The 22,639-nt window shown below is 40.2% G+C and overlaps 1 protein-coding gene across 2 annotated transcripts in view; it reads right to left on the bottom strand.

The window, feature by feature from the left end:
• Positions 1 to 22,639, bottom strand: part of Pde6a (phosphodiesterase 6A, cGMP-specific, rod, alpha) — a 75,528-nt gene that overhangs the window by 51,581 nt on the left and 1,308 nt on the right. For both annotated transcript variants that reach the window (XM_013025524.1, XM_013025525.1), the window contains exons 2-5: positions 13,848 to 14,000; positions 12,923 to 13,012; positions 12,055 to 12,195; positions 986 to 1,060 (exon numbers count right to left, since the gene is read on the bottom strand). In XM_013025524.1, the coding sequence (XP_012880978.1) occupies positions 986 to 1,060; positions 12,055 to 12,195; positions 12,923 to 13,012; positions 13,848 to 14,000 (459 nt within the window). The remainder of the gene's footprint in view (positions 1 to 985; positions 1,061 to 12,054; positions 12,196 to 12,922; positions 13,013 to 13,847; positions 14,001 to 22,639) is intronic.

Here is a 22,639-nt window from a genome sequence, read left to right as displayed (position 1 = left end):
GTCCCTCAGCTCTTCAGCTCAAGGCTAGTGCTCTACCACTTGAGCCACAGCACCACTTCCAGCTTTTTTCTTTTTGCTTATGTGGTGCTGAGGAATCCAACCCAGGGCCTCAGGCATGCAAGGCAAGTGCTCTACCACTGAGCCACCTTCCCAGCTCAAGTCTGAAACTCTTATCTCCAATAAACTACTCACTATTGGCACTGTGGCTCAAGTGGTAGAGCACTAGCCTTGAGGACAAAGAGGCTAAGGGACAGTGCCCTGGACCTGAATTCAAGCCCCAGGACAGGCAATAATTAATAATAACAATAATAATAATAATTGCCTCATTTTTGCAATAAGACCACCAGATGAGACCAGATGTCAGAAACTCAAATGTCTAGACAGCCAGATAGATACATTAATGTGAGGATAGGAGCTCTGTCTTAGTTCTGAAAGGACAGCTGTTACTTAGCATCAATCCAACTTGCCCTGTTGAATAGTAGGTATGATTTTGATTGACCTGCCATCTTTCTGAAATAAACAGAATCCAAATATTTATTGTTAGTTGACAATTCCATTTTTAAAAGTACAAACAAAAATATTAAACTAATGCAGTCAAAGAAGCATGTCTGTTGGTTGGAAATGATTTCCTGGTTATTAGTTTGAGCACTCTAAATTAAATATAATGGTTCTTTTTAGTTCAAATTGTTTTCACCTCTTGATGGATAAATCTTACACAGAGTTTTTGACCTTTCTTGGAAACTTTATTCATATGTGAAATGAGGATATTAATCTCTGCTTTGTCTATTCTTCAGGTTACTATGAACTCCAGCAAGATGTTGAAAACATTTTGTAAATGATAGGCCTTGGTAATTGTGATGAATTATTATAACTCAAAAAAACTAATGCAGAGAAGATTAATGTAAGAAAAAAAGATCTTATTATTTCTTGCACTTGAATTTCATTAAACATTTATTCATATTGAAAAGGTCAAAGAGAGACTTACCCGTCCATCTGGAGTCCTGGGACCAGAATAGGGAGGAGCCTCACCCATCAGAACTGGCCACACATCAAAAAACTCCTAGATGTGAAAAAAAAAATAGATTTACATGTTTTGAAAGTAAAAGAGATTGAGAAAAGAAATTCAACCATGAGTCACCTCTCAATGAATTTTGAAGGTGAGAAAAGCTCACTGAGACCTAAGAATATAAGATCAGAGACTCATTAGAATTAGAGGATAATCACATCAATCCTGTAAAATATTGATGAACCAGTAACCAAAACATGGAGGCTGAGCTGGGGTACCTTCAGTGTTAAAGATCATGAAAGGAAACATGGTAAGTACATGACGTGGTAAGCCAAATTTATTGATAATGATGTTACAGATGTATAGGGGTACGAATTGAAAAGTTATCTTTATAAAGTGATCAGTGAAAACAGAAAAAAGTAAAAAATTCATGTGACTCCATTCTTTAACCAAGTATGATGAAACCATTAAAAACTCATTTACTGTAGGTGACTGGAATGAAATTGTAATTTAATTACAGATTCTTTATGGCTTTTGATAGGAAAAATTTGTTTCCCAAATTAGAATGAAAGCAGATACAGCAGTCTCAAACCTAACAGTCATCTAGGTCCAATAAGAAAAGCTGACTTCTCTAATTCAAGCAGCTACTAAATCAATACTCATGGGACCATTAGCCTGACGCTGTCTCTATAATTTGAGTTTTGTATAGCAAGTTGAGGTCTTATGAACAAACTGCAACCTAATTTAGTATATAAACAAACACCTGGGTTGGGAATGTAACTCAGTAATAGAGCACTTGTCTTCCACGTGTAAGGCCTAGGTTCTATGTTCATCACAGAAAGGAAGGAAGGAAGGAAGGAAGAAAGAAAGAAAGAAAATTTAAGAGTTACAGTAGACTTTTAGTATTCTTGGTTATGTAGTCTCAAAGAGACCACCACCGAGGGAAAAATATGTATGCTCAAGATTAATTTTTCCCCTAATGCTGTCCAACTTCTGCTTTAGCAGAAATCTAAAACTTTCAGTTTATCATTTAAATTAAGTACTTACCTTTTACCTTGCTTGAAAGGGCACTATTTGCTTTTGTGGAGGAAGATTTTCACAGTATTAAGAGCAGTAGCCTGGTGATAGTGACTCATGCCTGTAATCCTAGCTACTCTAAAAGCTAAGATCTGAGAATCACCAGGAAGCTAGAGCAGACAGGAAAGTTTGTGAGACTCTTATCTCCAATTAACTATCAAAAGAAAGCTGGAAGTAGAGGTGTGGTTCAAGTGGTAGAATGCTAGCCTTGAGCAAAAAAAGCTCAGGGATAGAGTCCAGGCCCTGAGTTCAAGTCCGAGAACTGGGACACTCTCTCTCTCTCTCTCTCTCTCTCTCTCTCTCTCTCACACACACACACACACACACAAAGAGCAGGTCACATAAGGGTTTACCACAACTGACAACATAGGCTGACTGCACCTTCACATCTGAGCTGTGAAGGCACACAAATGAATTGAAATCTTTTTGATTTTGAATTTTATTTTGATTTTTTTGTTGGTCACAGGACTTGAACTCTGGACCTAGGCCCTGTCCCTGGCTCTTCAGCTCAAGGCTAAAGCTCTACCACTTGAGCCACAGCACCACTTCCAGTTTTCTGGTAGTTAAGATAACAGTCTCATGGACTTTCTTGCCCAGGCTAGTGTTGAACCATGATCCTCAGATCTCAGGCTCCTGAGTAGCTAGGATTACAGGCATGAGCCATCAGTGCCCAGCTTACTTTTAATTAATTTTATTGGTGCTTTTATTCATTTTTTGACCAGTCAAAACTGCATGTATTAAGCCACAAGTAAATTGGGCTTACTGGTATATTTTTTTGGTAACAAAATAGAGTTTCAACCAATCAGCAGATCCCCTCAATGCCACTCAAGTTGTTTCTGTACTTAACTCCTTAGCTCAGACTAGAAAAGACATCTTTCTGGTCTTGAATGTTGCCTTATTGATGAGTCATTCTGTGCTCAAGCCAGGCTTTGTTAAATTGATTTTGTCTTAAATTTTCATTCAACATGGCTCAAGACAGAGATGAAAGAAACAGGAGAGATCTAAAAAAGGATCTGTACTGTCATGTAGCCTTAGAGGAGAAACCATGGGGCCCTACATAGCTCTTGGCTACTTCTCCATTGGTTGGCTTCCTTTGAAAATAGAGCCACAAGGTGTATGGGCCAAGTCTGGGCCTGGCTGGTAAGACCTCCTTCCTTCAGGCCCCTCGCAGTTCATTCAGCTTCTAACAGAGTTATAGTGGGGAGGATGCCAACCCTCACCAACTTGTTTTTCTTCTTTCTCATGATGGTTTGTTTATTCTGACATCGTCCAGAGGATATGCAGAAGGCAGTGACAAGAAATTCACACTCTTGGGCCACTTTTCCTGTTATGTCTTTTTCTTGACTACTGACAAGAAGTTCTGGGGAAAACTGAACTGCTTGCCACTACAACACAGATAAAGAAGACACAGTGGATGCCTAAGACATTTTTCTATCAAGATCCATTTAGATATTTATGATATCATTCATGGCCTAGATGTATTAAGTTTTGAGTCTTGCCAGTGATAGCTTGAGCAGGACCAAACCAAATGATTTCATGGGCCTTATACAGCCTCGTATGCCTTGTTACTCCCCAGCCCTAAGAAGACTTCACTGGCTTATGAAGAAGATAAGCAGGTACTGTGGTAAGGTAGATGGACTGAGAAGCAAAATGGTAATGGAAGGAGAGAATACATGCTAGAAGAGTCCAGAAGAACAAAGTATATTTGGCTGGTATATCCTGTGGCCAAACACATGAGCGCATCTGAGGATGGTCCCAAAGAGAAGAGAAATCATCACACAGAGATTTGTTAGAAAATGAAGCATACTTCTGTTCTCTCCCTCCTCTCTCCCCTCTTTTTTCTTCCTTTATTTTTGTTCCCTTTGCAATACTGAGGATGACACCCAGAGACTCAAGCATGCTAGGCAAAAACCACCAATGAACTAGGCATCACCCCTCATAGCTTTAATGAGATAAAAGTAACATATCATACACAATGCTTTGGATATGTTGGGCCTGAACTCTGGGTCTGGACGCTGTCCCTCAGCTCTTCAGCTCAAGGCTAGCGCTCTTGAGCCACAGTGCAACTTCCAGCTTTTTTTTTCCTGCTTATGTGGTGCTGAGGAATCGAACCCAGGACCTCATGCATGCAAGGCAAGCGCTCTACCACTGAGTCACCTTCCCAGCCCCTAGTGAGAAGTCTTTAGGTCATTGAAGATATAGCCCTTGGAAGGGATTAATGTGGTTTTGGGTGACACTCATTAGTTCTGAGAGACAGCAGGTTGCTATAATGAGAGCAAACCTAGCTCCTGAATCCCTCTGCCTTCCTGAATCCCTCTGGCTTCCTCTGTCACTGTATGACGGTTCGCACACATATCCCCAATGCTGTGATGCAGCACACCAGGCCCTCACTAGGAACAGAGTAGATATGCCCAATTTTGTTCTTCCTGTCTCCAAGACTGGGAGCTAAATAAAAAAATAAGCTTTCTTGGAAAGTTCCCAACTTAAGCTATTTTATTTGTAAGCAGGAAATAGTTAATAATGTCATATAATTAAGTCACTTAAAGTGTATAGTTCAAGGGCTAAAATGACATTTTTCATGTCAGTAGCTTAGGTAAAAACTTAGATACTTAGTTCTTAGGGATTGGAAGTGCCTAGCTTACTTTTAATTGCTCAGACTGTCTAATTGCTAGTCTTAGGGATGACTAAGTCAAAATAGTGTTTTCATTTTTGTGAGAGAGTTATGAGAGAGAGAGCAGAGGTCAAACACGATAGTGTGGTACGAGCTGAGCCTGGGTAAGTCCTGCAAATTAAGCACCTGGGAAGGAAGTCTTTGTTTACTTGGAAATCCTTTAGATAGTGCCCAAGATTCAGCTTAGTGGGCGGTGTGTGCTTGGGATGCACGAAGTCCAATACTGAAAATTAAACATCCACTGCAGTGGTGCCCACTTACAGTCCTACCTATTCAGAAGGCTAAGGCAAGAGGACTACTTGGGCTCAGGAGTTCAAGACCAGTCTGGGCAACACAGTGAGAACCCATCTAGAAAGGTGGGTGTAAGGAACAGGAGATAGAACATGAAAGAAAGAGGGGGGGAGAAGAAAGATGAAAGAAAGGAAAGGAGGAAGAGAGGGAAAAGAAAAGATAAATGAAAGTAAATGATTAAGGAATCATTTGAGTGCCTCTGGCTCATGCCTGTAGTCCTAGCTACTTAGAGGGCTAAGATCATAGGATTGCCATTTAAAGCCAGGAGGAAAAGTTCATGAGACTGTAGCTCCAAAATTACTAACAAAATGCCAAATTGGAAGTGTCAATCAAGTGGTAGAGTGCCAGCTCCAAGCTTGAGGCCCTGAGTTCAAGCTACCATATAAGCACATAAAAAAAAAGAATATGTTATTTGTCTGATGTTATCCATTACTACTTCCTGAGCGAAATGCCAAAGGTATATTGCAGGAATTAGCAATATTTGGCTAGATATTTATGACTCCAGTCAGTATACCAAGCAAATAAATAACTGTACTAGAATCGGAGGTCCTCAAGAATTACTGTCCAAGAATTACTAGTGAAGCTATTGTAAAGATAAAAACTAGAAAAAATACTTGTCTATACAGAAATGAGGTGTATTATAAAGTGACTTATCAAAATTAAGACATTGCTGAATGATGGCTAAAGAGTGAACACTTCTTCATAGAAATACCAAGAAAAAGATTTACTCTTAGATCACACATATACTTCATTTGAGGGTAAAAGATTAAATAGTATCAATCAAGAGACCATATGAGATTATTTCAGATTACCTTTATACTATGTGCAGTAAGGAAGTTTTAGCTAAATAAAACCCAGAACTCAGAAGCTATAAAGCAAGATTTTAAATTTCCTGTATAATGAAAGATATCATAAACAGAGTTAAAATATAATCGACAGTAGGGAGAAGTGTTTGTAGACATATAATCTCTATTACATATAAAATTGTACATAAAGCACTGGTCATAGTGAATCTTGATTATCAACTTGATTGGATTGAGGATCACCCAGGAGATTAGTAGAGCACACCCCTGGGTATATCTGAGGGTGTTTCCAAAGAGGATTAACTAAGGGAGGAAGACCTGTTCCTCTTGAATGTGGGTAGTGCCATCCTACAGTCTGGAGACCAGGAGGGCTAAAAGAGAAAAAGAGAAAGCCAGCTAGTTTAGTCATTCTTTCTCTGTTTCCGGCTGTCATGCAGCATACTGCTCTGCTCCACCATCCTCTCACACTAAGATGAGCTGAAAATTCTGAAACTGAGCCACAATAGATATTTCCTCTTTTAATTTGTTTTGCTCAGGAATTTTGTCACTGTGGTAAAAAACAAAAGACAAAAAAAACAACTATAGCACTCCTATGAATATATAAGAAATTGACTATTTGATTTTTAGAATCAACAAGTGATGTATTTGCAATCCATGAAGGAAGAAAATTATATCACAACTTCATCAAATGTATTTATCATTCCAATAATAAGTGAAAAAATAGCTGGAAGAAAAATACTATTTTTTGCCCATTCAGATAGGAAAAAATAGATATGATATTATAAATTGGTAGGCATTTTGAAAAGAAAACTCATGCCGGATGAATAAGAATATAAAATTCAATAATTGTAAAGGGAGGTTTTGAAAAAAATGTATATATGGAAAAAGCAAAATACAAATGAATAATTCCACATCTATTCTATAAATATTTTTGTTTCTACTTCTTGCAACTCTATTCTATATTTTTTGCTTAAGTGCATGAACAACCCCAAAATTATGAGTGCAGGGTTGTCTTTAAGTGAGAAAATAAATGTACATTAATGCCTAGCAATAGTTGAAAGGATAACTTAATTTTGATATATTCAACTTATTCAAAAATCAAATAAATCCATATGAGCCACAGAGTGGTAAGTAGATTATTATTATTATATGATGATGATGATTATATGTAATTATATGTATTCTATAGTATATATAATTAGTATATATTATTATTATATAATTATTGTGACCACATAAAGGGTGGTAAGTATATTATTTCAGATCAATCTTCCCAGTAAAATAATAATAAAATCTGAGCTGAGTACATATGTGTGTGTACATATATTATGACTTATATAAAGACTTAGAATCATAGAGTGAGCTGGGATCCTCCCTACAGTGAGCCTAACATCTGATTCAGCTATTCCTTTTGACCCACATTCTGATACCACAGAGTCTACTAAGTCACAAAGATGCTGAACAAAGTTCACAGATGACTCATTGGCAAGAAAGACAAAATTGGAATTCAGGGTCTGTAAATGAAGAAGGAGCTTCTAAACACCCTAAACTGGGATCCACACCCCCTGCAAAAATTTATAGCCTAGGAATAAAGGTGAGCCAGAGGTAGACCCACCTTCATACACACAATCATACACAAACACACACACACAAACACACACACACACACACACACACACACACACACACACACACACACTGAAGAACAGGTTCATATCAACTCAATCCCTCACTGGATTATGGTGCTCATTGTTATCACAACTGCATGCCACAGGTAAATGAAAGATCAATCCATTTTGTAGGAATTTTTCATACACATATGCTGGTCTTGGACCTTGAACTCTGGGTCTGGGCACTCTACCACTCAAGCTACAGCACCACTTCCAGCTTTTTCTGTGATTAACTGGAGAGAGGAGTCTCATAGACTTTCCTGCCCAGACTGGTTTTGAACTGTGATCCTCAGATCTCAATCTCCTAAGTAGCTAGGATTCCAGGTATGAACCACCAGTGCCCAGCCACATATGTAATATTTAAGCAAATATAGCCAAGCATATGAAAGAAAAGAATTAACAAAAAATCTTGAGGGAAGACAGTTAATAGAAACAGGCCCACAGAAGACATCTATAGGTATTATTGCTCTTGAACACAGCCTCTACATTAACTATATTATACCCAAGAGATCTAATACAAAATAGGGGGTCTGGGTATAGCTCAGGGGCAGAGTGCCTAGTATGTGTGAGGACCTGAATGTAATCCCTAGCACCACAAAAATAAGTAGATGGGTAGATAGACAGACAGAGAGACAGACAGATAGATGCAAATAAAATAAATTTTACATTAAAAAATTATGAAATTAAGAATTCAGTATATATTTTAACTGCCAATTAGATATAATTGAAGAGCAGATTATTAATAGAAGGTAGAGCAGACAGACTCAAATTTTAACATGAAAATATGAAAAGACAGAAAATGTGGGAAAGAGGTTAAGAGATGTAAAATGTGCTGAAAATGTGAACATATAACAACATACTTAAATGTCTTTTCACAACTGCATATCAAAATCATAAGCATGCTGAAATTAAAGGAATGTGGTATTGCAGAAGATAAAAATGTCAATGGAGTAAGGTAGAGAATCTAGAAATCTACCCACTGACAGTTGACTAATGATAAAGGAATGGTAGAAAGGGAGGCCTTTTCAATAAAACAATGGGAAGGGATAGACTTCTTAACAAAAGGCTTTGGGAAGGTTGGATATCTACATGAAAAAGTTAATATTTATCCTAGCCACAGTATACACAAAAAATTAGGTAGACTGTAGAGATACATGCAAGTTACAATAAGACTTGTATAGGTAAATAATAGCTTTATCATCTTGGAACTAGGAAAAAATTCTCAAATAGGACACAAAAATCAATAACCAATGCTAGGCACCAGAAGCTCATACCTATAATCCTAGCTAGTAAGGAAGCTGAGATCTGAGAATCAAGGCTTAAAGTTAGCCCAGCAAACAAATCTGAGAGATTCTTCCTTCCAGTTAACCAGCAAAAAGCTGGAAGTGGAGGTGCGGCTCAAGTGATAGAGAACCAGTCATGATGGAAGAAGTGAAGTGGGAACACAAGGTCCTTCAACCCCAGTACCGTCACACACATGCACAAAACCAATCACCATGAAAAGGAATGGATAAATTTACCTACATTACAATTCAGAAATTATGTTCTTTTATTTCATTAAGACAACAAAAACACAAAATGAGAGAAGTGTATATATCTGAAATTTCAACAGAAGACTTAGGTCCAGAATTTGTAAAGTACTCTACAAATCACTAAGAGAAAAAAAGATAATTTGATTTTAAAAGGGAGGAGGATTTAGACAATCACTTCACAAGAAAAGATATCCAAATGGTCAATAAACAGGCGAAAAAAGTACAGTCATGTTAATACAAAAGGGTTAACACCACATACTTATCAGCATGGGAGAGGCTAATAAAAATAGCAATACCAGCTGGGTACTGGTGGTTCATGCCTATTATCTTAGCTACTTAGGAGGCTGAGATCTAAGGATTGCAGTTCAAAGCCAGCTCAGGCAGGGAAATCTGTGAGTCTCATCTCCAGTTAACTACCAAAAATCTGAAAATGGTGCTGTGGCTGAAAGTCCACCAGCCTTGAGCACAAAAGCTCAGGGACAGCATGGAGCCCGAAGTTCAAGCCCCAGGATTGGCACACAGAAAAGAGCAATACCAAATGTTGGTAAGGAAACCCCTATACATTGCTGGTTGGAGTGTAAAATGGCCCATTAATTTTGCAAATCAGATGGACAAGGACTACTAAAACTATTGTTCAAAATTTTTTACTTCTAGGAAATACCCTACAGAAATAGGAGCAATTGCTGGACATGGTAATGTAGTCATAGTCCCAGTGCTTGGGAAGGAGGTATGAAGATCACAAGTTCAAGACCAGCCTGGACTACATAGGGAGACCCTGTTTCAATAAACAGAAAAGAAAGAATGAAAGAAGGAAGGAAAGGAAAGAGGAAAAAGAAAAAAGAAAGAAATTGATACAAATATATAGTAAAAGACATGTTGAAAATTTTCATAATAGCAATATTCCTAACAGTTCCAATCTGAAAACTCAAATATCCATCAACAGTAGAAGTTAATAAATTCATTGTGGATCACTTCACAAGAATGAAACCCAAATGAACTAATACCATATAGAGAAATGAAGACGAATCTTACAAACAAAATACGGGGCAAAAGAAGCTAGATACAGAGAGTGTGTTGTATGAGTCTATTTACATACATCTCCAAACAGGCAAAACTAACACGGTGCTAAAGGTGTGACGATGGTTGTCCTCCATACAGAGGCTGTGGGGTTGCTGGAGAGGGTGAAATGGTCTGCTTCTGACTTTTGATGGACACACGGGAATATTCATTCTGTGTTAATTCTCTGAACTCAAGTAACATAACTATAATATGCACCTAAACAAAATGCTTCTTTCTGTACCTATGTTTCAACACAATGGCTTATCAAATATAATCTATGTATACTGACATGAGCAATGTGTCTAAAACATTAAATTTAAAAATGCTGATTATCATAAAGTGTGTCCCAGGACACACTTTAGAATATTCTCAGAATATTCTAATGAACTGCCAAATTTGGGAGGCTTTGGGCTAGTCTCAGGTCTTTTTCAGCCCTACCTTCTGTGAAGCATTCAGCCCCACATTGGTCTGTGAACCATACTCATCATAAGGCATGAAAATGACCAGCCCTGGACTTTGGATCTTTAGGAAAAGATAAATCTAGATAACTCTGAATCTCTAATCCAAAGCGAACTTGGTTAACGTTACAAGGCAGAGGACAGGTAAGGAAAGAGGAATGGGAGAGTTGATTGCTTAGTGCCACATTGACCCAAGTCCTTTTCAGCCAGTCACACTGGGTATAAATTTGGCCCCTGAGCATTTGGAGGGACCAGGTAAAGTATGTGTCTCCACTTCCATTGAATCCTTGGCTATACATATGGTAAGCAAGGGGCATTTCCAACTATCAGTACATTTTCCTGAGGATTCTTGAAGTTGGCAACTTTTGGTTTGTTCTTGTTTGTCAGTTGTGGTGCTTGAATTCTGGGCCTGGGCACTGTCCCTGAGCTCTTCAGCTCAAAGCTAACTCTCTACCATTTGAGCCATAGCGCCACTTCCGGTTTTCTGGTGGTTAATTGAAAAGAAGAGTCTCACAGACATTCCTGTCCAGGCTGGTTTTGAACTGCAATCCTCAGATCTCAGCCTTCTGAGTAGCTAGGATTACAGGCATGAGCCACCTGCTCCCAGCAAAGCTAGCAGTTTATTAACATAGACTTTGAATAGAAACTTCTTCTTTCTCCTTCCTTCCTTCCTTCCTCCTTCCTTCCTTCCCTCCTTCCCCGCTTCCCTCCTTCCCTCCTTCCCTCCTTCCTTCCTTCATTCCTTCTTTCCTTCCCTCCTTCCCTCCTTCCTTCCTTCATTCCTTCTTTTCTTCCCTCCTTCCCTCCTTCTCTCTTTCCTTCCTTCCTTCCTTCCCTCCTTCCTTCCTTCTTTCCTTCCCTCCTTCCTCCTTCCCTCCTTCCCTCCTTCCTTCCTTCCTTCTTTCCTTCCCTCCTTCCTTCCTCCCTTCCTTCCTCTCCCTCTTTCTCTCTTTCTTTTCTCATTTTTTTGTGTGTTTGCAGGTAATGGAGCTTGAACTAAAGGCCCAGGTACTCTCCCTTAACTTTATCTGCTCAAGGCTGGCACTCTCCCCCATGAGCCATACCTCTGCTTCAGTTTTTTTGTTTGTTTGTTTGCATTTTTGCTAGTTAATTAGAAATATGAGTCTCACAAGCTTTTCTACTTGGGCTGGCTTCAAATCATGATCTTGGATTTCAGCCTCTGAACCACTAGGATTATAGGCATGAGCCATCAGCACCTGGAAAAATTTACACTCTACCTTCACCACCAGCCTTCTCCTCATTCTGCTTTCTTTTCCAAATGACTTAGGGTTGTTCCTATTCACCCAAGGCCCTATATTGACTTTTTCTTTGCTTCTTTCCACTAAAGTCCTGTATAGAACTATTCACCACTTTCCAAATTCATCCAGCCTCCTCCCTGTGCAAATGAAAATGTGACCATACTCTGTAATCCACTTAGTGTTTATTCAACCTTCTCTTGGAAATGTCTGGCCCTGAAGTCTTCTCACCTTCTGCTTGGTCATGTCTAAGAGACCCACGGAGTATCTGTCACAGTTGAGGAAGGCGCGGACTGTGTACAGGGCTTTGTGGAACTGTCTCTCAATGTCCGTGAGCTCTTCGAAGACTTTGCTCCCAGACCACAATAGTATCTGAAGATATACAAAAACATATTGAGTTTTTGAAGCACAAAGGAGTGCTTCCCTTAGCTAGAGAACAATAGGTCTATGAAGTTCTCTAGTTTACTTCACTTCATTGTCGCCACAATCCAGAGAAACAGATCAACTTTACACCCATTTTATAGCTGGAGAAACTGAGGTTAAGTAAGGGGCAGCAAAATTGGCCAGTTTATATTGGGTCCAACTCTTTCCACTTCTTTTACCTCATACACAGTGAGTAACTACAATAACAGCAAGGGACTGGAGATACAGCTCAGTGGAGAAGAGACCTCCACAGGGGGGAGAGAACCTCTTGCCTAGCATACACAAGGTCCTGGGTTTGATCCCCAGCACAACAAAAAACAAATATAATTGAACCCAATTGCCCTACAAACATCATCTCATTTATTATTGGTATTACTGATGGTTCCATAAATTCTCCCCCTGTGTCAAATGGGAAGACCAAAACTGAAGACACTCCCTGACATGCCCATGATCTAAGACTTAATGAGCAGGGATTTGAATGCAAGCTGTTTGATTTGAAAATATATGCATATGACCCCTGGGATGGCATTATAAACATTTACCCAGTACCTTATAAGACTGAGGATGTTAGTCAGTGACTGGACAGTGGTCCCCAGGCACCTTCATTTCTACCTCTCCTGCCAGCCCTGCCCACAGCCAAGCTAGAATAAGACATCCCATGGGCTAAGATGCTTACCTGGCCACGTCGAGTTTCACAGTTGTGCAGGTAACTCAGATGGAAGACCTTCATGATTAGATTTAAAAAATTGAGGTACTTGAGAAGAACCTACAAATCAAACCGCACAGGGAGAGCTGATCAGAATTCTCTTCTCCGGCCACTCTACCCTCAGCAGATGTCTGAATATTTCATAAGCTTCATCAGAGACAGCTTGAGTAGAGGAATCAGAAACTATAAACTCATAAAATGTTGCCTTATGAGTGGAAACTCACAGAATCTAGAATGGTGATGTATTAACAGGATGTTTTAATGTTTTTTAAGAAAAATAAAAAAGGACAGGTCGGGGCTAGTGGCTCATGCCTATAATCCTAACTACCCAGGAGGCTAAATTCTGAGGATCTCAGTTTGAAGGCAGCCTGGACAGACAAATCCATGAGACTCTTATCTTCTATTAACCAGCAAAAAACCAGAATCAGAGGAGTGGCTCAATTTGTAGAGGGCCTGTTATGAGTAGAAAAAGTTGAACAAAATGTCACTTGAAGCCTGAGTTCAAGCTCTAATACTGCCACCAAAAAAGTAAAATAAAATAAATAAAGCTAGTATTTACTGAACTTAATGTTCCTGTGGTAATTCAGTTATGTATAGTATGTGGGTATCACAAGTAACTCTTGGGCAGATATTATCAAGTCACCCTTAATACAAAGGTAAGAAAACAGATTCAGAGAAATCGAACAGCAAGATATTGTAAGAGCCTGAAAAGCTGTACCTTCATTTCTGGCTCTAAAACCCAATGTCAGGACAATTATCCTATCTTGCCTCCCTCAGAGAGTCCCAGATGAGCCTTTTGCCTTACAGATGGGCCAAATAGCAAGTTTGGAGGGATTCCATAAGTTAGGAGAATGTGTTAGCAAGACCACCCCAACAGGTTCTAAGTCAATCTTACCTCTTCATCAGCCTTTGTGAAGTGGGGCGCATCTACTTTATTCACAGCCATGATTACAGCTACCACATCCTTCCCATTCATTATGGGGCAAGCCAAGATGTTTTTGGTCTGGTAGTCAGTGAGGTTGTCCACAAAGTCACAGAAATGGTCATCCTGACGGGAGACAGAGACAAGCAAGGGTTGGCAAATGAAGAGCAAGGACAATTAACTAGCTTAGAGTCCCTTGCCCATCAGGAAATGGGGACCTCTCTCTCTCTCTCTCTCTCTCTCTCTCATCTTCACCAAGAGCAAGGCATCCACAGATCATTTCTTTCTTGGAAGCCTCCAAAATCCAGTGGAAGAAGAAGGCTTTTGAGGGAACCCTAAGGGTGGAAGAGAGGGGATAGGCAAAGTGCTGTGGGAATCACAGAGGGAGCAGGGAGGTGAGGGTGGAATTGACTGGAGAGGAAGGTTTGGTAGGCTTTGATGAGCTTGTGACAATGAAGTCCAAAGATAAGAGGGAGTTGGTGTGAGTGATCATGATCGCTGATAGCAGGCATTGTGCTTGGCATTTTACCTGCCTCCTTTCATATTAATCCTCCCAGGAACCTCTGAGATGTGTACCAATAGCCTATCCTACAGAAGGAGGAACTATAACTCAAGGTTACTATTGTTAATATTGTCAATATTGTGTGTGTGTGTGTGTGTGTGTGTAAGAAAGAGAAAGAGGAAGAGTTGGTAATATTGGGGTTTGAACTCAGGGCCTTTCACCTGCCAGACAAGTGTTCTACCACTGGAGCTAAAACTCCAGCCCTTTTGACTTTAGTTACTTTTCAGATAGAATCTCGTACTTCTTGCTTGAGCCAGCCTAGACAGCAGTCTTCCTATCTGTGCCTCTGAGATTATAGGCAACTAGTACTCGAGGTATGAACCACTTCACCTGGGAGTATATGACTGTAAATCCTATTCTCAGCTTTTTTGTCTCTCATAGAAGCCTACGGTGAGACCAGGGTCCTGGTCATTGAACAAAATGATCTATTAGAACGGGGTGCCAGTGGCTCACACTTATAATCCTAGCTACTCAAGAGGCTGAGATCTGAGAATTTCCATTTAAAGCCAGCTTGAGCAGGAAAGTCTATGAGACCTTTATCTCCAATTAACCACAAAAAGCCAGAAGTGGAACTGTGGGTCAAGTGGTAGCATGCTAGCCTTGAGCATAAAAGCTCAGGAACAGAGCAGGACCAACACACATGTAAAAAAGATCTGTTATTTTCATCTTACCTTTCTTTTCTCTCCCTTCTTTCCTTCTCCTTCTTTCCTTCCTCTCTTCCTTCCTTCCCTTCTTATTTACTTACTTTCTTCCCTGGTTTTTAAGCTAGTTTTTGTTATATAGTCCAGGCTGCTCTCAAACTTTCTGTCTTTCTGCCTCAGACTCCCTAGTGCTAGGATTAAAGGTATTCACTACCAATCATTAACAGGAATTGTGATGGTTAATCTTGATTATCAACTTGACTAGATTGAGATGCAGAAGAGAGATTGGTAAAGTACACCTCTAGGTGGTTCTATAAGGATTAACTGGAAAGGGACGATTCACTCTGAAAGTGGGTCCCATTCCCATACTTTGAGCACCCAGATAGAATACAAGGCCCTACTGCCCTCATGTACTGCCCAGAAGCATGGAGCCAAGTGAACATGTAGGAAAGCCTCTGAAACCATGGACCAAAGTAAATCCTTCCTTCCTTGAAGAGATGCAAAAGAAATAAACATAGATGCCAGATACTGGTGGCTCTTGTCCGTAATCCAAGCTACTCAAGAGACTGAGATCTGCCTGAGCAGGAAAGTCCATGAGATTCTACCTTCAATGAACCACCAAGAAAGCCAGGAGTAGAGGTATGGCTCAAATGGTAGAGTGCTAACTTTGAGCCAAAATGCTAAGGGACAGAGCCAAGGACCTAAGTTCAAGCCTTTTCCTACCCCCCTCCCATCCTGGCAAAAACAAAAACAAAAACCAACAGTGATTCAGGACATAAAGGTTTGGCTGAAAGATGTGACAATACAAAGGAGCATACTCTCTTTTTCACTCCAAAAGGAGCCTGGGAGGCCAGGATACTCTGAGTAAGAAGACAGAGTCTCAATTGTCATGCTACATTCAAAGAATCTCCCTTTCTGTTTCTGGGGACCACAGCAAGTATGCTGACTGCCCACATCACCTGGGAGACAAGCCAGCCTAAAGGCACACTGTATATACTGTTCTGAAAATGGATGTGTCAAAGAACTGAGGCTTCAGAATCTTTCCCACAATTCAGAAATTTCAAAGGTAATGTTCTGCAGTTCAGGGGATTCGGTAAAAAGGCAATAGCACTGTTGTCAAGAAACTCATTTCAAACCAGGTGAAGGGTAAAGGAATTAGAGAAGCCTGTTGTTCTCTACCGGAATTAACATGTAAGGATTAAGCAAAGTCTCTAAAGAAGCATTAAGCGAGAAGTGTTTTCTGTGTCATTCTCTAAGGACACTGATCTGTTCCTGCGCTCAGGTTGGGGTGGGTCATGCTCAGATTCATTTCATACAGTCAGTTCCCTTCTTCAATGCTCATCTCCATCAGGACAAGCAAATAATTGGCCTTATCCACCACTGAGGCAGATATTTCTAAATCTACCAGAACCTTCTCTCTTACTAAGTTTTCAGATCCAGAACTCCCTCATAAGCAATCCAACTGAGGATGGCCTGATACTCCTAGAGTCTCCCTCACCCCTGTGTTTTCAGTGCAATGAACCACACTGCATGGAACCTCAGAGGATCAGAAGTAGAGGAAAGCCAGGCGCTAGGGGCTCACACCTATAATCTGAACTAACCAAATGGCTGAGACCTGATGATTGAGGTTTGAAGCCAGCCTGGGCAGAAAAAGTATGTGAGACATTTCTCTCCAATTAACCACCAAAAAAACCAAAAGTGGATCTGTGGCTCAAATAATAGAGTGCCAGTTAAGGGACAGACCGGCCTTCAAGCCCTGGTACTGGTACAAAAAGGGGGGAGGGATGTAGAAGCTATAGAACTCTTTACTCAAACCATTAACTTTAAAGCCCAAGAATCAGAGGGCCACCTAAGGAAAGACTAAAGTCACTCATTCAGGTAACATTTAGCGAGCCTCTTATGGGTTAGGGACTGTTCTGAACCTGGGAGCAATCACAGAGAACAAGATCCACGGACTTCTTAGTGGTCACTTCACATGCAAATGAGGGAGACAGCAAGAATGTAAGCAAACCTGGAAGCATCCTCCCTGTAGCTGTAATTACTACAGTAATGCCATAGAAAGTACGGAGGGGACTGTGAGGAAACTTCTTTAAGTTAGTCATGGTGGTCAGGAAGTTTTGCCCTTGGGCCACAATGCAGAGCTAAGAGCAGAAGGAGTGAAGGAGCTAGGAATGGGAAGTACATACCTAGCAGAGGGCACAAAGAAGCAAAGGTGAGGAGGTGGGAATGAATTTAGCAGATGTGAAGAACAGCAACGTCAGTGTCGCTGAAGCTCACAGAGAAAGAGGGACAAGGGTCACATCCAGCAGGGTCTGGGAGGTTAGATTTAAGGTGCATGCAATACTGCCTGCTATTCCTGATAGCGTGGTTCCTCTTTTCAAACATTTACAGTGCCAAGCTCTACTGTACCCCAAGATGAGAGCTACTATTTATTGAACAATAATGACATACTGGGCCCTGAGCCAGACAACTTACATATATTAACAGAGCTGATGTGAACAGAACTATCTTCTTCCTCATTTATAGACAACTTCCTGCTGGTAAGTGGCAAATTTAATTGGATATTCTGTATTTTTCTTTTTTGTTTGTCTCTGTTTCTGTTGAGACCCTTCTCCATAGGTGACTTAGTCTAACCTTTTTGTTTGTTTGCTTTTTTGTTGTTTTTTTTTTTGGGGGGGGGTCCGGTCATGGGGCCTGAACACTGGGCCTGGGCGCTGTCCCTCAGCTCTTCAGATCAAGGCTAGCACTCTACTACTTGAGCCACAGCGCCACTTCTGGCTTTTTTCTTTTTGCTTATGTGGTGCTGAGGAATCGAACCCAGGGCCTCATGCATGCAAGGCATGCGCTCTACCACTGAGCCATCTTCCCAGCCCCTTAGTCTAGTCTTGAACTCACAATCTTCCTGCCTCAGTCTCTTGAGTTACAGACGTGAACTATATATATCACATCTACTGTGCCCTGTATTCAGCTGCATCCTGTATTTTCTTTTATTAAACCTGGAAATTTTTACTTGTACAACAGCTTCATTCATTCATTCATTGAGGTATTTGTCTATTCATTGATTCATTAATTTATAATATTTTATCTGTGGCTGTGTATCAGACAATGGACATGCCCAGACCAGTAACATGAGAGTGTTCTATTGGGATCTCAAAGAATTGGTGGAGTGTCATGTAAAATGCGAACCCTCAATTTACACTATTATGTGAATCAGACCCCTATGGAAGAGGCAATAACCAGGGCCCCAGAGAAGGAGGAGCATGTCTTCTGACTGGCTTCAGAAGCTTCGCAAGTACATCAGTGAAATCTTACCAGTCTCAGTTCCCCCTTTGGTCCCCTTTGGGACACAGATCTTCTGGAAGGGAAGGATGATAGAGCAAACTGGCCTGGAGAATCTCTAGAATGCCTGTCCTCTCCTGTTCAGTCTGCAGAAGGGAATGTGTTGGCCACTGAAGGTTCTAGAGAAGGGCTGTCACTAGTTCATTCACTCAGTCCCCTGCAACAAGTACCCACTCTGCCCCAGATACTAGTGCCAAGAACAGGTAGTGAATAGTACTGATAGGTACAGAAGAAAAGGTTAAGGATTAAAAATGCATGAAAATTTCAAATGACAAGTAGGTGTTCCTGATTTAATAAGTGAAAATGCAGGATATAGCCAGGCACAATAGCAGTTGCAGGTTCCGCCACAGCTCATAACTGTAACTCAAGAGGAGGCAGGAGAATCCTGAGTTCAAGGCCAGCCTAGGCTACAAATCAAGTAGGGTCTCAAAACAAAAACAAACAAAAAGAAAAATACAGGATGTACAATTAAATTTGAATTTCAGGTAAATAATAAATGCTTCTTTCAGCTTTAACTATGCCCTAAATATTGCACAGGACATTTTTAACATATATGTATATATATATATATATATATATATATATATATATATATATATATATATATATACACACATATATATGTGTGTGTGTGTGTGTGTGTGTGTATATATATATATATATATATATTATATATATATTCCAATCCTAGGACTTTTTTTTTAAGTTCAATATTATCCTTTGTTTATCTAAAGTTTAAACTTAGCCAGGCATCTCATATTACATCTGGCAATCCTGACTCCAAGTCTTCTCAGGAGACCCCAAGGTTAGGTAGGAATTTATAAAGATGGGCCCTGAAAATTCTGTTTACCATTTCACATTTCAACAGTACAGTGATTGTAACCATTTCCCAGGGTTTTGAAGGCACTGATGGCTAAAAGTATGACTAGGTGTGAGTTCAGGGACAATTCAGACTCCAGTCCAAGCCTCCCTTTCTTTCTTCTATGGTAATGTCCAACATAATTGACAAACAGCAATTTCCAGTTACTGCTTATCAGCAGGGAGTGTCCTGCTTACAGCCAAGAATTAAGATTTCTTCAGGAAGACAGAGCAAACAGCATGCAAATGCCAAATACACAGGGCTCACAACCTTCAATGACTTCACCTCCCTGACTGAGTCACAGCCAGGAAGAGCCTCTCCCCTACACCCCTTCAGCCCCCCAACTGAAGCTTCCAGGGAAGTCAGGAGGTGTGGCTGCCTCACCCAACTGTGGAAATTGAACAGGAAGCATCAATGCCATCTGTGAGCAGAGAGGCTCAGCAAACTGTTAGCTTGAATCTTTCAGAATAGAGGACTTGCCTAAGATCCTCAGTCCCATAATGTCAAGTCTATAAAAGCTTTTGCTCATTGTTTTTCCATAAGCAGAATCTAAACCAAAAAATCCCCAAAAGTACATTTAACACAGATCTGATACTGCATTTTTCACTTAGAAAAGACTCAATAACAACAACAATCACAAAATAGCAATAAGTGTTAGGAATTGCTAATGGGAGCCATTACAATGGGTGAGGAAAACATAAATCAGAAATTATTCTCTTGTTCAATGTTTTATAACATTGTGAAGTTACTATTATCACTATTTTAGGAAATAAGGAAATAAGCTTAGGAAATAAAACAGACCAGCTAAATGATTTACCAAGGCCATAATCTTAGAAAGTAACAATTCCCACCCAAATCTGACCTCAAAGCCTAAGTTCTTAAGGCCTGCTGTTCAATCAGAAATGACTTTTACTAAATGATACTCAGTACATGCCCTCACTTTGTAGATAAGGAGGAAGGACAATAGAGGGTTAAGATCATGGTCCCGAGCTCAGAGTCCTGGGTTCAAACTTCTTCTCTGCTACTTTCCATATATGTGACCCGGAGTAAGTTATTTGACCTTTCTGAGTTTCAGTTTCATCATCTATGTCTTATAGATGTCTATGTCTTAGAGATAAGAAGAGTTATGACATGACTGCTATGAACTTGAAATGAGACTCCCAACTAGTTGAACAAGTCCTTCTGAAAGCCTAGAGTGGAGAGCCATTGCCTCCAGACCTGGATGTCAAAAGGGAAAAGCAGAGAAGGGCTAACCCCACAGAAGAGTCTGCCTAGTGTGTTTCCAAGGAGCCCTAGTCTTGTTTGAATCCTCATTTGAATTATAAGTGTGAAGTCTTAGCTTGACCCTAAAATCCATTGGCATTGGGCAATCTCCTTCTCCAGATTTCCTGAATCTAGTTCCTTAACTATTAAATAAGGCAATTGGATAAGATGTGCTCTGAAGCCCCCTCTAATACCTCTTTTTAATCTTAAGATTCTTAATTTGAAAAGTTAGAAGGTTAAGAGAAAACCACAAAATGCCAAGGGGCCAGATCTTGAAAATGGCTGAACATAGCCTCCTATACTGGGCAGTGCAGCCATAAAAAAATCTGTGTGGGCCCTGATATTACAAACAAACATTCTTATGAATGAGAGAGAGGTTTAAGGAAACTATTGCAAAATTACTTGACTGTGGGGCTTTTTTTATGCTGTGTTTAATTACCACCTGCATTGTGGCAGACATTGTGCTAGATCCTAGGATAAATGCTTGATGAATTAGAATAGTTTTTGGCTCCAAGACTTATTTTGCTCAATGGTTTTATGAAGGGGACAATGTCGGGGTAGCCATAACATGTTGCCTCTCTGAGGAAGTAACTTTTTTTTTTTTTGTCGGTCATGGGGCTTGAACTCTGGGCCTGGGTGCTGTCCCTCAGCTCTTCAGCTCAAGATTAGCGTTCTACCAGTTGAGCCACAGCACCACTTCTGGCTTTTTCTGCTTATGTGGTGCTGAGCCAGGGCCTCATGCATACAAGACAAGCGCTCTATTACTGAGCTACCTTCCCAGCCCATGAGGAAGTGACTTTTAAACTAAGGTTTGAAAGTTGAGTAGAAATTGGCCTAGATGGAGGACTACATTGTGGCTTGTATTACAGTCTTTCAATGTCTAGAAAGGGGAAGTGATCTTTGCCAGAACTGCTGAAAGAATCTCACGCACTGCTGGATCCTTCGAAGTAAGGTGACAAATGCTTAATCAAGTGTTTAATGTTAGCATTTCTAGGACTGAGACATGAATGCAAACCACGAAGAAAAATTTATCTGTGAAGAACCACCTACCAAGCCCAAATGGAGAGATACTGGTACATATTTGTTCAGTATCCTTCAAATATGTCAGCCTTACAGGAAACAATAAAAACAAAGGCAGACTGAGGAGCCAGGTACTGGTGGCCCACATCTGTAATCCTAGCTACACAGGAGATCTCAGGATCTGAGGCCCGCAATTCAAATCCAGCCTGGGCAGGAGAGTCTGAGAAACTTTTACCTCCACTAGAAAAGCAGTGGCTTAGTGGTAGAACACTTGCCTTGAACAAAAAAGCTTAGGAACAAGCTCCAGGTCTTACGTTCAAGCCCTAGGACCAGCACCAAAAAAGCAAAAAAGGGAGAGACAGAGACACTAAGGAATTGTTTTCGATTTTAGTAGACTAGAGAGACAGGGCATAGGTACAGATGAGATAGCTAACTGGCAAACATTGAACATGAACTGTTCATTGATAGTGCTGTATCACTGTGACACCTGCTGAATTGGATCACAAAACTGTGGCTATGTAAGAAATGTCTGGTTCTAGAAATAGAGAGAAATGCTTAGCGACCAAAGGGCACAGTGATGGCAACTTCCTCTCAAGGGGTCATAAAAATGAAGAAAATGCTAAGGATTGGTGAATTTAGATGGAAAATACATAGTTCGTTGTGCAATTCTAAGCTCTTATTAGTTTTAATTTTCTGTCTAAATACAAAGTTATAAATAAGCCAGGTGCCAGTGGCTTGTAATCTGTGCTACTGAGGAGGCTGAAATCTGAGGACTGAGGTTAAAGCCAGCCCTGGCAGAAAAGTCTGTGAGATGCTTATTTACAATTAATCACTAAAACAACACTAGAAGTAGAGCTGTGGCTCTAGAGTGCAGTCTTGAGTGAAAATGCCAAGGGAGAACATCCCTGAGTTCAACCCAGTACCAACACCAAAAGGAAAGGCAGAAAGAAAAGCAGGAAGGAAGGAAGGAAGGAAGGAAGGAAGGAAGGAAGGAAGGAAGAAAGAAAGAAAGAAAGAAAGAAAGAAAGAAAGAAAGAAAGAAAGAAAGAAAGAAAGAAAGAAAGAAAGAAAGAAAAAGAAA

The sequence above is a fragment of the Dipodomys ordii genome, unplaced genomic scaffold (genome assembly GCF_000151885.1).
Source record: "Dipodomys ordii isolate 6190 unplaced genomic scaffold, Dord_2.0 Scaffold85, whole genome shotgun sequence".
Taxonomy (NCBI): Eukaryota; Metazoa; Chordata; class Mammalia; order Rodentia; family Heteromyidae; genus Dipodomys; species Dipodomys ordii.
This window is presented reverse-complemented; position numbering and strand designations above follow the sequence as displayed.